Source organism: Brienomyrus brachyistius, chromosome 10 (genome assembly GCF_023856365.1).
Source record: "Brienomyrus brachyistius isolate T26 chromosome 10, BBRACH_0.4, whole genome shotgun sequence".
Classification (NCBI taxonomy): domain Eukaryota; kingdom Metazoa; phylum Chordata; class Actinopteri; order Osteoglossiformes; family Mormyridae; genus Brienomyrus; species Brienomyrus brachyistius.
The window spans coordinates 11,280,554-11,296,641 of record NC_064542.1 but is presented as its reverse complement, the minus strand read 5'-3'; the positions used below and the strand labels follow the sequence as shown (position 1 = coordinate 11,296,641).

Below are 16,088 nucleotides of genomic sequence, written 5' to 3'. Positions count from 1 at the left end.
CAGTATTTGGGATACCACCGTTTTCATTTACCAATCGCTATACATGTGTTCTTTCACTGAGATTTTACTACTAATAGAAATAGTAATACTAAAACTATTAGCATTCATTTTTTGCCAAAACGTCCAGCTGACGGAAAATATTAGACAACTCCCTATAAATAGGAAATTACTCTTGTTTGGTTTTGTTGATGACATTGATGATACCTGAAACTGGATGGCTCTAGACCAATGAGCGCCCTCTATCGTAGAGCCTCTACCGTCCCTTAGGAGACACGAGTGCGCATGCATTCGACAATTTCACAATATGGCGGTACTCGATGTGTATCACTGGACAGATTCTATTGTAACTTGGCTAGACATACACTGTAGTTTAGTCCTTGTTCCCAACAGTGTTACTAATGAGTTTATATTGGGGTGGCATTTAATTGAAATTTAACCAATATATCAAGAGCATCAATTTCAAACAGTAATTATACTAAACTGCCCTAATTTAGTGACTTCCAGCACTTGGCATGCCGTCCATGTATCTCATGTAATAGCTTTTCCACTACAGGGTTACAGTAAGTTGGATTCTGTCCCCACAAGGACAGGACATGAAATACGACACCTGGGATGAGAGCCATCAAGAGTTGCAGCATTCTCATAATACTGGTCACCTCCAGTCCACTTAAATTGCATTTTTTTTTTGTTACTGGGGGAGAAAGCTGGACTACGTGAAGAAAAATCGACAGGGACACTCAGGAACCAAATCCATCACCCTGAGGACCACAAGAACCACTCCACCCCTGCAAGTATAATTCTATATGTATGGAATAAATGATTTGTATAAAAAAATGTCTGCCTTCTTGTGCACTAAACATAAAAGCAACTAGCAGTCCTTAATTATCCACAACTGCCGTACAAACGCTAAAACATAGCAATAAAAATAATTGGGATGAAATACTGCATTTGTGGAAGGTCTTCACTAATTCCGATATACTATAACGTTATCGTTAAAATTGCCCCCCCCTCCCCCCTCAAAGGGTGTAGGTCCTTTTGCAGTTTGCACAGCTGCAAGGATTACACTACAGCAACTTTCCACATTCTCGAAGGTATTTTTCCCCATTGTGGCAGTGCACCGGTTATATAACTGTGTGAGCCGGGTGACAGAGAAGTAGCACAATGGTGATTAATGGTCAGGACCCTGATTGCTAGATGAGAGATCGGGGGCTCTGGAGGTCACAAAGCACTCTGCCAGCAAGTCACGTCAGAGCAGTAGGGCAAAGTTCTTGTCTTTCATCATTTTTCTTTTTATCCCGATATTTTATTTTTAGCAACTTAAACACAATGTAGTTTGAAAGATATAAAACATGAATGTGTTCCATTATTCGGAGCATACCCCCTTTCCCTTGACAAAAAAAAAGAAACATTAACTCATGAACAAGTAACGATACGCCCCGGGGGAGCCACACTGACAAAAAAAAAAAAAGTATATAGCTTACACAACCATGACAGCTTTAGATTTTTTTTTAAAGATATCTTATTTTTGCCATTCCCAATTTTTTTCCTGAATGAGAACATGTAACTAGTTTGTTTGTTGTCATGTTTGTTTGGCTGGCTTCAAAAACATGCCTTCATTCAGAGATACTCAAATACTCATTGTCCAACACAGCTGTAAATGAACCATTTTCTACAGGCACTCTGTGTTGAGTACAGTTGGCCTCTATCAACCATAAAGGAAACAACAAAAAAAAAGGGGGGGGGGGTGGAAAAAATATTAAGGGGGGGGGGGGAGACAGGGAAAAAAAAAAAAAGAAATCCACTTTGAGAGTCTCTGGCTGCCAAGAAAAATAGAGAGGTGGGTGCTTCTCTCAGGTCTCCTTTGTGTCCTCAGTCCTCTACCAGACGTCACAGCGAGAGCTTACAGTGACACAGTTCTTTGTACATGATTCTCCTCAGCATGGGCATGTCCTGTTGGCCGAAGTTGAACGGCTTCCCCAGGGCCAGGCACTTGCAATACTGCAACAGAGAACGGCAGAAATGGGGTGCATGGTCAGCGTTTCGGGGTGTTAACAGTGCAAACGTGCTTATTTCGACACGACGGCAGGGAAACGCCTGTGAGGATCGCCAGCCCAAGACGGACAGCAGGGCCCATCAGCAGGCAACTCCTGGCGGCCATTTTGAAAAGGCACCCACCTGAAGGACAAAGGCGCCGCAGTCGCTGTCGTTGTTCTGCCTGCCAACGTTCTGAAAGGAAATGCAGCGACGAATTATTTGCCAATTGCACAAGGGAGAGCGCAGGTGCATCAAGACGCTTTTCTATCCCATCATGCTCTCCTCTATGACATACACACACACACACACACATATATACACAGGTGAGAGTACCGATGCATTGATCGATCAGCCAGCGATCAGAATGGGCCGATTTTCAGCTTGATCGGCCGATCAGTCTCACGTATTTACGATTACGAACCGATCTTGCGCAGTCGCAGTAAATCACACGTGCAGTGGCACGCACTTTCAGACAGACAAAAATGTCCGTCTAGCCCTTCTGTGCAGGTGCAGATGTACCTCTCTGAGATGCCCAGCAGCAGAGGGGAAAATGCCTTGAACTACTGGAATATCAACAAAGATTGTTTCCCTGCACTTGCCTACCTCTCTGCCCCATGTACAAGTGTTGAGCGTGAGCGCTTGTTTAGCTTGGCTGGACATGTGACAGATGAGATGAGAAATAGAATTTTAGGTGACAAGGCAGAAATGCTTCTGTTCATAAAGAGAAACTTGTCATTAATGTTTAAATAGTGGCATTTTGTTTTATAATGTGTTGCCAAAGGAGAAAAGGTGCCCCGTTCTTTTACTTTTACTTACTGTCCTATTATTATTTTAAAGAACACATTTATGTTTAGTTGTATTTGGGGTGTTGTGTTTAATTGTACTTATCTGAATTAGTAAAGTTTAGTAGATGAAACAAGAAATAGAATTCAGTGACAAGTCAAAAAATGTGTCGCTACATATTTTTCTTTTACTTGCTGCACCTATTATTTTAAAGAATATATTAATGTTCAGTTGTAGTTGGGGTTTTATTTGTTTTATTTTTATTTAAATTTGTAAAGTTTGATAAGAGTTCGTTATGAAAATAAAGTTTTATGGTAAAGAAAATGTGATTTTCGTACGTATTTGCTGTTCTCAGGGCAAAAATTAGTATCAGAACAAAAATCTGTATCGGTCGTTCGCACATACCAAAAAAAAAATTCGGTAATCAGGATCGGCCAAGAAACTGCAACTGGTGCGTCCCTAGTTGAGAGTGAAACTTAGTGTCCAAGCGCAGGGTGAGCCCTTTATTGCCCTCCCCCGCCCCCCACCCCACCCCACCCAGGAGCATTTTGGGAACTCAAGGGCCCCAACGGAGATGTGACTATCCTGCCAAGGATGGGACTCAAACCAGCGAACTTCAGTTCTCATACCTACAGGTTATCACACAATGTCTACACTTACACAACACAAAGAGTAACTATTAGCCAGCACACACACACACCACATTACCTTACATGATTTTCACTCGAGCCAAAAAAAGGTATGTTCAGACTAATACAGTAATCCAGGCTTAGCATCTCCCTGCCAAATCCAGAACTGAGACCCAAAGGTCAGCTACACCATCAATGGGAAAACATGGAGGTCAGTACAAACGGTCATACCAAATAGATTTGTAACTCCTTGAGATGTGACTCTACCCACCCAAAATCTTACGTAGGCCTCTGGCATTATCTGACCCCAAAAGCGATCACATCACCAAGTCATGCAGGAATATGGCTTGGCTGTATAGCTATTACAACGTAAACCTGGCTTCCATACCATCTTAAAATAGCCTTTCCACCCAGTGAGGAAGTCTCTCTGCTCTTTCTTGACAGCTTCCGCTTGCAGGTACTTCGCAATGTGCTGAAAACAAGCAGAATGTGGAGAGAAAATGACCCCGGAGGAAACGTGATGGATTATTGTGATTAAAGGGGAGGATTCGCGATGGCGAGGAGCAGGTATGTCACTGGGGTGTGAGAGAGACTCACCTTGGGGCAGCGGCGGTTGAGGGTACGCTGTGAGTCGAAGTAAGTGATGGCGCGACGCGGGACGTCCACGCACACCAGCGACCAGTGCACCTCCAGGTGGATGGGGATCAACAGGAGGTTCTTCTTGAAGATGTCCACCTGGAGAACCAGGAGGGACAACATTAGCGCTGACAGAGCTGGGCTGCACGCATTCGATAAAAGGATGCAGGTGGTGTCACAGGGGAAAATACACAGACACCAGGACAGGGGTGAAACTGTACAGCTCATGTTAGGGTTCTGAACACGGCTTAGATCCATTACGTTTTTCGTCCACCGCTTGACTCCGTCGTAGCCGTTGGTTCTCAGCTTGTCATAAAAAAAGCTGTTGAAAAAGTGAACCTAAGAAAGAGAGAGTAAGTTAGTATGAACAGTTCAAAGAAAGCAAGCTTTTCCGTCAGATAACAGACTTTCTCAGAATTAAGAGAGAATGAAATATATGAATGTTTCATAACTCTATGTCCCACCTCTGTGGTGTACAGGGACCAACCTAATCTCCTGCTGAGGATTCATGACTTAAAGAGACGGCAGTCTGAGTCAACTGATATGGGAGTAAAACTGCAACACAAGCATGACTGCTTGTGTGAGAGAGGAGCAGTCAGGTAGTGAATCAGCAGAGATCAGTCCTCCACATTCACACCATACTGCTTTGAGTCCCCTAAGAGACATAGAGGAAAAAAAAATCCTAGGTTTGCCTGTGTACTATTTTGTCCACCTTGGCTTAGCCTTTATGTTTAATTTTTGCCATACACTACCAGTCAAAGGCTATTGCACACAATGAAACTTTCTACATTTCTCACTCACTTAACATTCACTAAAAATACACTCAATATTCTTTGCTAGCAAATAAATGTACAGTATATTCACCATTTGAGTACCTTTACTAGCGAGAAAATGACATATCTTTGATTCATGAAGTAGTCCTCTAGTAGTTATAACAGCAGAGAAAATTCAAGGCATTCTTTCCACAAGGGACATTAAATATGTTGGATCACATCGATGAAACTGGTAACTAGTGCATTTAAAGTTAAAGGACATCCTAGAATTTGACTGTGCCATCAGCACACAACCAGGTAATAGGATGTCAGACACACACTGTCTCATACTCTATCCATGTTATAAAGGAAACTTGTTTTATGCGACTCATATTTTCATTTACAGTTGTTGCCTCAACTTCCCAGTGCTTAAGAAAAATCGAGTTTATAAATAATAAAAAAAACAAACAAAAAGTGGTAAAAACCTGTAGTGCGCAAAAACTTTTGACTGGTTTGTACTAAACTCCTCAATGAAGAATGATCTGCCGTCTTAAAAATCTGTGAAGATGACTGAAGGCACAGCGACGGCACATTAATCACCGGCTTAAAGAGAAACGCGGGTTACAAAGCCCAGGACACTAAATGGAGGCATTTTGAAATGTAGCAATGCCAGTCACTTAACATACACCTTGAATAACAAACAACTTTACAAGCACCACCTGTACACAGAGAACTATATTTTATACTGTAAACAGAGGCACATCCCAGTATAGCAGCTTAATATTTATAAAGGTGAATTTCTATCCTGGTATATATGCCTAAGTGTTAATCAATGAAGCCACTGCAGAGACGCTGCCTTTAGACTCACCTTATCTGGCACGCAGTCCATCACCAAATCCCCATACATGTTCATGACCTGAAGAGAGGAAACCAGAGCTGCAGGTTACATGCGGGCCGTCGTCCCCAGCACGTGGTCACATGACCACAACGCACCAAGACACTTATTATATGCCAAACTGAGGCGGGTCATCTCGAGCACTGGCGTTCCGATTCTGTAATAAGACCGAGAACCATTCGCTCGGTCCGAGGCTGAAGCCGTTTGATTGAATCGTCTGGGCGTGAAGAACACACCTGGTCATTAAGCCAGTTCTGACCGTACAGAGTGCTGAGGTCGTCCATTGTTAAAACGTGGCGTTTGTAGTTGACGCGGAATCCTCGCACCATGGCGTTTCCAGACAGCCGCTGGTAGGTCTGAATTAGATGCTGCACCACGGCCTTCCTGCAGCAGCACGACACACAACAACTGACAGTCCATTCATGCCCTCGCTGGGTTTGCATTCATTGGAAACATGACTTGATGCAGACTATCCCCGCCTTACAACTTAAGAGACTTACAACTTGGATGTGTGACATAAGTTTTGAAAAAAAAATTTAATTAAGTAAATGCGTGTAAAAATAAATTTCAGGTGGCTGCAAGTCCATCAGTGCTACGGCCCATACAATGGTTCACCCAGGAAAAGTACTGTACGGCAGAGTGACCATCCCAGCCTCACACGCATCTCCCAGCCTCATTCTCACACCTCAAGGTCCATCTAAGACGATCCTATTCCCACATACGTCCATTTCGACGTATGACCTGTTTGTTGGAAAGGAACCCAGTCGAGGAAAGTCTGTACTTTGTGTGTGTGTGTGTGTGTGGATATTTCTAGTGATACCTGTAAAGTTACTCTCAAAGGCATGTAAAGTATGATTTACACGTTTTTGTAAGTTCAGGAAGGAGAACACAATCAGCACATGAACTTAGCACGTCATATTCCTGTTGTAGACTTCTGAATCGATGCCAAAATTCATAAGCACTTACAGGAAAGGAATCACGTCACACGTGGCCTATGAATCCTCACTCCTACATAACAGAATAGGCAGCAAGGCGGTTAAATAAAGACCAGAAGGGTGAGCCTGCTGTGAGCAGCAGACCTGTGGGGCTGGGAGAAGCTCTCACTGAAGATATCCTCCAGCTTCTCCACTACTTCGTCAACGTGGATGGGGATCAGGCTGCCGTACTGCTGTAAAGACTCATCCAGGATCCCTGTGGAAAGGGCATCAAATCCACCTACTTGAACAGTGAGCTGGGAATATACACATCATCAGTGAAGCATTCCATCGGGAACCTAGAGTGACCAGACCTGCCTGAACACACCGAGGCAGCGGTGTGTGGAAAAGGAAGCATCGGCTGCACGTACCCTGAACGCAGGTCACGTGTTCGTCGGTCAGGGCGTTCTGCATGCTTTGGGGAGCTGGCCTGTCACGTGGGCCGGGTGGTTCGGCGCCGGCGGAGGGTGACCCGCTTCGCCCCATGTCTCCCGCTCCTGTGCCATCTGCCCTGCGGAAGTCGCCTGGGAAACCATTCACCTCGCCAGCCTGAGGGTCTGAAGGGGAAGATAACAGTACCTTAGTCCCTATTGGATGGGTCTGAAGGGGAAGGTAACAGTACCTTAGTCCCTATTGGATGTGTCTGCTCAGATTCTGGTCCCCAAAATCTTTGCATGAGGGACTCAATGTCCTTAAGGTGCTGGGCTGGTCTTTCAGGCTATTACTGCATTGGCTGCAATGGTGTAGGGTCATATCTTCAAAACACACTAGCAAGGTGAATCAGCCACGGCTCTGTCTCGGTACAGCTCACTTCCAAGTCACTTACAAATGAAACAAGTCTACTACTAATGCAGCTGGGGCTAAATTAAGTCAAGATTTTGGTCACTAAGAATTTCCCTCCATAAAAGTTAATCAAATCTAATAGGACATTTTTACTTAAGGGAATCTTTAGGGAAAATTTTAATTTTTACTAATGAAATCTTTCATTTTGATTTGTGAGACACATGACTGTTGTATCATGCGGCACACTGCCTACATCGTGTATATTGAACTGTCTGAATCCTGTATCATAAAATGGTCCCTTTTTACATTAGATACATAGTATTTAAAACGTATGTAAAAGATGCAGATGAATGTACAGCTAAACTGAGGATATAAATAAAAAAAATGGACGGGGCAATAAGGAAAAGTTTAACTGATGGAAGATAACAGTGATAAGCTATAGCGATTTTTAGAAGTTGTATGTGGTGTTTATTGTATGTTAAGTGATCCCATTATGACCAATTCACCACAGATTCCTTGGACACATTGGATCCCTGGCGCATAAAGTCTGATTCTGATTCTGTCACTAAGCGGCGAGAAAGATTTTGCTGGGGAAAGTCTTGTTACAAGCAGCCCAGTGCAGCAATGACAGCTTCATTTGTCACCCTGTATTCACACACTGGCATATGCATTTAAAAACAAGTCTGGAGAAAACCTCCAAAGCTGAACCAATCAGAATTGGATTGGGCAGGAAACGACAACAGAAATCTGAAACGTCCTGCATCAGCTGCCCACGTCATTTATTCAACAGACGCATGCAGATTATTATTCTGACAGCAGACAGATCACTTACCACCACACTGGGATTTTCAGGGGCCCCAAAATGCTCCTGTGCAGTGTACTTACATCCTGAGCGCAATGCTTACAGCATTTCACGTGACGAAAAACTCAAAAGATTTTTTTCTGTTTGTGGTAGGGAGGAGTGAAGATTTAGCAATAATACGTTATGCCAATACAAAGGAAGTTAGACATGCATGGCTGCCGTAGGGTGACCAAAGAGCCACAGATATAGTTGCCAAACCACATATTAAAAAGAGACCCGTGAATTTGCCCTTGTTTCTGGTACATTTACACGGCCTTACTGCAAGCCTTCCATCTTCCTCCACCCTACTTGGAAATTTTAGGAAGGTGACATCATCTCATTCACTCAGCCAATCAATGGGGTGGGCAGGGAGTTCATACCACCAATTTCGATGCCATGTTTGCTCACCTGCCTCGGCTCCGTTTAGCGCTGGCCCACCCAGCCGGGGGCTGCGAGCTCTCTGGCTCTGACTCAGTCTGCTCCTATACTGGCGCCACCTCCTGACCCGCCTGAAACCAAACGCGCCACCCCAGAGGGCCTGCTGGCGCCAGGTCTTCCAACGGGACCTCAGGCTGGCATGAGAGCGGAGCCTTCGCCAGCGCCGGAGCCGGAGCCTGCGGAGCCTCAGGACATTGGACCGCGCCAGAATGGGGCTGTCAGGCAAATCCCTGGCTTGGTAATCGGCCTGCTGCTCGGGCTGGTGCTGTAGCTGTGGCAGCTGAGCTCCAAACTCCACATCTCCATCTTCTTCCCAGCAACCACCCATGAACTTTACATCTTCCTCTTCTTCTTCGTCTTCATCATCATCATCATCATCATCATCTTCTTCCTCCTCCTCATCCTCTAACTCGTCTGCATCCTCCTGCTCAATACATTCCGTTTCCCACACCCTTTCCCGCTGGCCTAGTTTCAGCTGCATGGGACTGGAAGGATGCCGGGTCAACGTCGGCTCCATGAGGTGCTCCCTTCCGATATTCTCTCCCCCACTGCCGTCCTGGCTGCCAGCCAGGGCCAGCTCACTTTGCCAGTGATTCTGTGCGAGGCTGCCACCACTACCTCTCATTGTCCACCGGCACCCTGCTACCTGCGCCAGCTTGCCGCCTATCTGGGCAGGAAACACCAAAGGAAACCAGGAAAAATGTGTGTAAATTTGCCTTGGGCTACGATTAATAAGAAAAACAAACAATTACTGTATCAGTTCTATTAAAACAGTCAGCAATGATAACTGCATTGAAGCAACACAGAATGCAGTATAAAAACTGTTTCATATTATGGTCCTTATTACATTAGATACATAGTATTTAAAACGTATGTAAAAAATGCAGATGAATGTACAGTTAACTGACGATATAAAAACAAAAAAAATGGACGGGGCAATAAGGAAAAGTTTAATTGATGGAACATAACAGGAATTACTTATGTAATCTGCATTCTAACTTGCAGAGTGATTGAAAGATGCTATATATTCAAACTAAGCATCTTATAGTAAACGCTAATAGACACACGATCTGCTTAATATAGTAAAACATGTGCTATTTCACACATTATTTCACTCCGTCCGTACCTCATCGGTTAACTGACCTATTTAACTGACATCATCTAATCAATTTAAGTCCGTTACTACTTGCAATGACAAATGAACGGGTTCGTCTTAAGATTCAGAACAGGTACGGGTTCATTTGCATCTCACATTCTCAACAACTATGGAAATATATTCATAAATATGTTCGAAATATATTCATAACCAATTACGATAAAGGATTTTATAAGCTGCATTCAGCTAGTACACACATACACATCCGACGAATGTATGCTAGCACGCTCAATGTAAAGTAAACGGTATATTTAAACTGGTGGCACAGAAATGCAAGCTGGAACAGTCTGCTAATTATTTTCATGATTTTCTTTATATATTCATAATTTACAAAGGGCTTGTTTAGTGTCTTTAAGCTAGCTAATTAAGATTGTCTTTTTGTAGTAGCTAGCTAAAACACATCCAAACAGCAGCCCGCAAGGATTCTCCGACACCGTGCGCGCTGTGCGAAACACAACCTTGGGCTCACCGTTAAAGTACACCTTTTGCAGCGGGTGGGATTTTCCTTCTCTGAGTTGCCTTTTTTATACCTGAAATATTTTATCTAATAAAAAGAAAAACACAAAAGAAACGATACTTTAAAATTCTGCCCCAATCAATGAACCGCGTCGCTCTTTTACGACGTGAGCCTCATTTCCGTCGCTTTTCTTTACGTCAGTTTTGCTAAGATGCGCTGGTTACGTCAGCCACCGGGTGTGTCTATTTTATATTCACGTTTATTTATTTAACAGTAACTTTTGTCCTAAGTGACGTACAAGTGAGGCAGATAATACAAAGAAAGCATGATATATATTTTTACAGGATATTTTCGCTGTTTTGAATGTAGAGAGAGAGACCAATTAATGAAGATTAATTTCTCATAAATTAGGAATTCCCTATAAAAATTTCGTGACGTTTTGAATGTTTTTTGTGCCCTTAGACTAATAATATCATAAAAACATAGGAAAATTGTTGTGTACTTGTACATTTGTGTTGTTAGTGTCTAATTTGCATTTATTTAGTGTCTTGTGACTTCCTAGTTATTCATCCTCTCACCTAGTCAGGATCGGAAGGTCTTTTGCTGTCATAGGACATAAAGCTGGGCACATACATGCAAACTCTATGGGAAAATTTAAAGCCCCCAACTAACCTGTGAATGCATTTTTAACATATCTCATGGGGCAGTGTGTGCCTGTGATCAGAAGGTTTCCAGTTCAAGTGTGGCTTCCTTGAGCAAGGCCCTTAACCCCCAGCTCCCTGGGTGCTTTTATGGGTGGCTGCCCTTCATGTTGGGGGAGGCAAAAAACAGGATTTCCCCATGGGGATCAATGAAGTATCCATCTGTCCATCCATACAGTGAAGGACTTACAGATCAATACTGAGGTATCAATTCTTTTAACCTGAATGATTCATTATGAGAATCAATTCCAACATTATAATATGTAAAAAATTAGATGGTAATTTAAGTATTTATATTATTATTGGTGAGCAGCTTGGTGACACAGTGGTTAGCTCTGTTGCCTCACATCTTTGGGACTGGGACTTCAGCCTCCACCAAGGTGTGGATGGTGCGTGTGCCCTGCGGTGGGCTGGCGCCAGTTTCTGGGTTATTCCCTACATAATGCCTGTAGGCCCCAGACTCTCAAGACCCTGAATGGAACAAGCAAGTACAGAAAATGGACGGATGGACATTATTATAGGGAACTGGACAAGATCTACTACCAAACAGAAGAAGATTTTCAGGGGCCCAGACACTAGTGAATAGGGAAATGGAATGATTGATCCGCTCGTCAGCAAATTTTACTGTTACGCTGGAGCTGGCACTGAATATCAAGATCGGGATACGTGATACCAACATTAGTATTGGATCAAATAGAATCAAAAAGAAAATCACTCGCCTCACCCATCCATACCCTGGAGCGTATGTCTGTAATATAATTTAATAATATAATTCCCCTGAACTCGTGGTACTGGGAGAAAACGAATGCGTCAGAAAAAATAATTATTGTTATTCACAATAATTAGATGACACAATACAATATAATACTGTTACGTCACAAGTAAAGTGGAAAAGGAAGGCAGCAGAACAAATAATAGGATATTGCAGAAAGAATTAGTGCTTTCAATGTATTTCAGAAGATAATACAGATCTCACACCTGCACTTCTCTCCTGGTTAAGTTAGAGGTCAGAAAGTAACACCTGCCCCAATCAGCTCATGGTGAGACTGGTGGAAGGAGGCTAGTATTCATGTAGCGCGACAGGCTACCAAATAAACAATAATAAAAACAATAATAAAAGAGAAAAATCCTAAGAAGAACAATAAAGCACTACGTGCTTTGGACCCTTAATAATAATAATAGTAGTGATAATAATAATAGATACGTTTTGATTGATCCCTGCGGAGATATTCTTTTTATGCCTCCCCCTACTTGCCGTCTAGGTAAGGTAATGTATATATCGCATTGCATTATAATAACTAATGTTTCACCGCATGCGGCATGGTAGCTCACTGATTAGCCCTGTTGCCTCAAACCTCTGGGATTTGAGTCTCCACCGTGGCAACATGTTTGTGGAGTTTGCATGTTCGCCCCATATCTTTAAGGGTTTTCCCCTTACATCCGAAACCATGCTGGAGGTTAAAGGAAGGTGCCGAATCGTCTGTAAGTGCGCTTGTGTGAGTGTGCGCTGCGATGGGATTGTGCCCCATCCTATGGGTTATTCCCAGCCTCCCACCTGTAGCCCCCAGGACACCCTCCGGAACCCCTGCAACCCTCAATAGGATAAGCGGTTACAGAAAATGGCTGGATATTAAACTGCATCGAAAAACGGATTAAACTTCTTTTCAGTTTACTGCAATATGAGTTTTGTTTTTGGGACTTCAGTAGTTTGGTTGTTTTTTACGAGAAATGTCCCGTGCTGTACAGTTCCTTATTGTAATAGCCTTGAACGAAAGCAGTCTGTGGTCGCTGTACCAGCCAGACAAGACATGAGTAATAATCTGTTTACAAAAACATTGTACCGGGAAGTGTGAAACAATGGGAGAGCTACACTGCTTGCGCAGTGTTTTCAAATGAGGGAAAAAAATGTGGTCCGACCTGTTGGACTGAAAAGGTCGAATGCGGGAATAACAGTTTTGAGTTTGACATTCAAAACTTGATGTCTTGGCTAGCAGCAGTCAGTAGCTAATTCATATTCATAGGCTCATAAGCTACGTCCTTAGATTCACGATTAGGCGCAATTTTGGAACAGAAGGGAAACAGAATTTGTTTAAATTTTTTCATTATAAAAACTGCAAACTCAATTAGGAAGAGGTGCATTCCAAGTATAAGGCAATGTATGTTCGTTGTGTCTGAATAACAAAACCCAAGAGACGTTCATTTGCACAACAAAAATAAATTTGAAAATCGCATAACATAAATTATAATGGACTAAATCATGTGATCTCTGCTAGAAATATTGGTCGTATATGCAATGGTGAACTCAAATAAAAAGGGCGCCTATAGCTTGATGTGTGTAGTTTGTACCTTTGTCACTGGGGCTGTACCCTTAAGAGTCTGCTTGTTGCACCTTACCTGTAGGTAAATGTACCTTTTAGTGTAATTTAATCTGCAGAAATGGACGTAACATTTTTGTACCATAGGGGGTACATTACTGTCGTTTGTATTTCAGGGAACAAAACTGTACCAGGGCTGTGCCCATTTCACATCACATTTTTTTCCACTGGAGAGGCATCCATTCTCACACATGGACGAATACCCTGTATAGCACTGCATCCCATTCTGTCTACACTTATCTGGGCACTTCTTCATGTTTCCTCGCCGCTTAGGAGTGCCCTTGGCTCCACTGCATCCCATTCTCTACTGGAAAGGGTGCCCTTTGGGATATTTAGTCATGTACAGATAGCACAGAGGGCACTGTCTTCACTAGAAAGGCCTCCATTAAAACACTTCATCATATTTTTTTGCTCTACAGGGCACAACATCTCACATAAAGGGGGCTCCTGAGACCACTGGTGTGCATATGTTTAGTGATAAACGGGACTGGACCTACCTTTGCAGGGGCCAACACCACCTAGCAAAATGAAAACAAAACAAATTATATCTGTGTTGCAGGGGTGTTTCGTTCCACTGTTTCCATAATCAGACTTTTTTTTCTCAATCTATGCCATTGCTCTCAAAAGAAGGTGAATTTTTAGTGATAAAATACACTGTATGGACAGAAGTTTTGGGACACACCTCTTAATCATTGAATTCAGGTGTTTCATTCAGACTCATTGCCACAGGTGTATAAAATCAGGCACCTGGCCATGCAGTCAGGTTAACTAACATTTGTGAAAGAAACAGGTCATTCTGAGGAGCTCAGTGGATTTATGTGTGGTGCTGCCATAGGATGCCACCTTTGCAGTAAGTCAGCTTGTGAAATGTCTTCCCTGCTAGATATTCCACTGTCAACTGTAAGTAGTATCTTTGCAAAGTGGAACATTTAGCAATGGTAGAAAGTCAGCATAGTGTGTGAAAGTTCCAAATTTCCTCTGCAATTGACTCCAACACAAAAACTGTATACCAGGGCCTTCGTGGAAAGGGCTTCCATGGCCGAACTGTCTGCAAGGCTCACATCACTAAGCGCAATGCCAAGCGTCAGATGGAGTGGTGTAAAGCACGCTGCTACTGGACTCTGGAGCAGAGAAAACATGTTCCATGGAATGATCAATCACACTTCTGTCTGTCTGTCAGTCTGATGGATGACTCTGGGTTTGGCAGATGCCAGGAGAACGTTACCTGTCTGACTGCATTTTACCAACTGTGAAGTTTGGTAGATAATGGTATGGGGTTGTTTCTCAGGGAATGGGCTAGACCCCTTAGTTTCAATGACGAGCGCTCTTAATGCTTCAGTACACAAAGATATTAGGCAATTTTATGCTTCCAACTTTATGGGAACAGTTTGGGGAAGGCCCTTTCTGTCCCAGTATGACTGTGCCCCAGTGCTCAATGTGAGGTCCATAAAGATGTGGTTGGGTGAGTCTGGTGTAGAAGGACTTGACTGACCCACCCAGAGCCCTCACCTCAACACCACTAAACACCTTTTAGGAGGGACAAGGATGGAGATTGTCAGCCACGCAATTAATAAGAGGAGCACTACCTGTTTTGTCGGTGAACAGGCTTCCATCGACACATACTGGCTGATTTTTGCTGTTAAAACTTTGACTGTAAGGTAGATTGTGTATAATAGCATTACTTCATTAATTAGTGCTCTGTAGTGTTTCAGCACGTACATGTTCAGTCCTTAAATTGAAACGTACCCCATCTTATCACCGTAGCCAAATTAGCTATCCACTTGTACTGGGTTTGGCTATTCAATAATAAGACTGCTCTTACGAGTGTACACAAGTATAATGACTCACGTAGCGCTTCTCGGGAATATTAATGAGTTTTCCCGAGCCACCCTTTAAAAGGAAAATCTGCGGCCAGGCTTGGGCGGTATTATGGTAATCCTGTAGACTAGTCACTGCAGGTCGCTAGCTGTAAAACTTTTTACCCGTTAATTTTACCGCTGCCCGTGACAGATTACCGAGAATTTGCGCATCATTCGCAGGTGTCAGACATGTTCTGTCAGCTTGCGGAAGACGTGCAGAGATTCCGCCCAGCCCTCTATATACTTGGTTTGTTTTTTTTAGATAATTTTGTCTGGGATCTCCTGTGCTGATCCGGCCCTAGACAGCTGTATAGTTTGCCTTGCTCTGGTCTGATATTCTCAAATGGGTTAACATGTTAGATGTGTTTCCCCGCAAAATATCACCCGAGTTCGGCATAACAGAGATCACAGGCAGTTCCAGTCTTATAAACTACTCTCTCTCTTTCTGTTTGTGTATTTTATTGTGAAATCGAGATGAAATAATTGATTTAAGTGAGGTGACAGGGTCTTTAAACTCTCCAACGATGGCCATAACCAGCTCACGTCCACAATTAGCAGGATGTTTTGTCTGAGGCACATCTACACGTGGATTTGGGTTTCTTTCCTGTCGGAAATGTATTCATTCCATTCATTGCAGTGCGTTCCTAACTGAAAATGATGTGATCGAACGGCACAGGACGAAAACGTACGTGTACCTACAGCCAAAAATATAGGCCTGAAATGCTTTTCCACGGACAAATTCACAAATCGCGGTACATATCGAATCGGCAAACAA

General features: G+C 43.1%; 1 protein-coding gene across 3 annotated transcripts; it reads right to left on the bottom strand.

Annotated features, from left to right (window-relative positions):
- Positions 1-1,090: 1,090 nt before the first annotated feature.
- Positions 1,091-10,575, bottom strand: senp3b (SUMO specific peptidase 3b). 3 transcript variants are annotated; one of them, XM_049028174.1, is made up of 12 exons: positions 10,391-10,575; positions 8,956-9,432; positions 8,736-8,898; positions 7,075-7,260; positions 6,809-6,920; positions 5,966-6,113; positions 5,703-5,750; positions 4,344-4,421; positions 4,044-4,181; positions 3,835-3,918; positions 2,176-2,226; positions 1,091-1,998 (listed from the first exon to the last, which is right to left on the bottom strand). In XM_049028174.1, exons 2-12 carry the CDS (start codon positions 9,388-9,390, stop codon positions 1,888-1,890), a joined length of 1,554 nt encoding a protein of 517 aa, XP_048884131.1. In that variant the 5' UTR covers positions 9,391-9,432; positions 10,391-10,575; the 3' UTR covers positions 1,091-1,887. The 3 variants fall into 3 exon arrangements, with proteins under 3 accessions (XP_048884131.1, XP_048884129.1, XP_048884130.1); XM_049028172.1 differs by having other exon boundaries at positions 1,094-1,998; positions 8,736-9,432; XM_049028173.1 differs by having other exon boundaries at positions 1,094-1,998; positions 8,736-9,428.
- Positions 10,576-16,088: the final 5,513 nt, after the last annotated feature.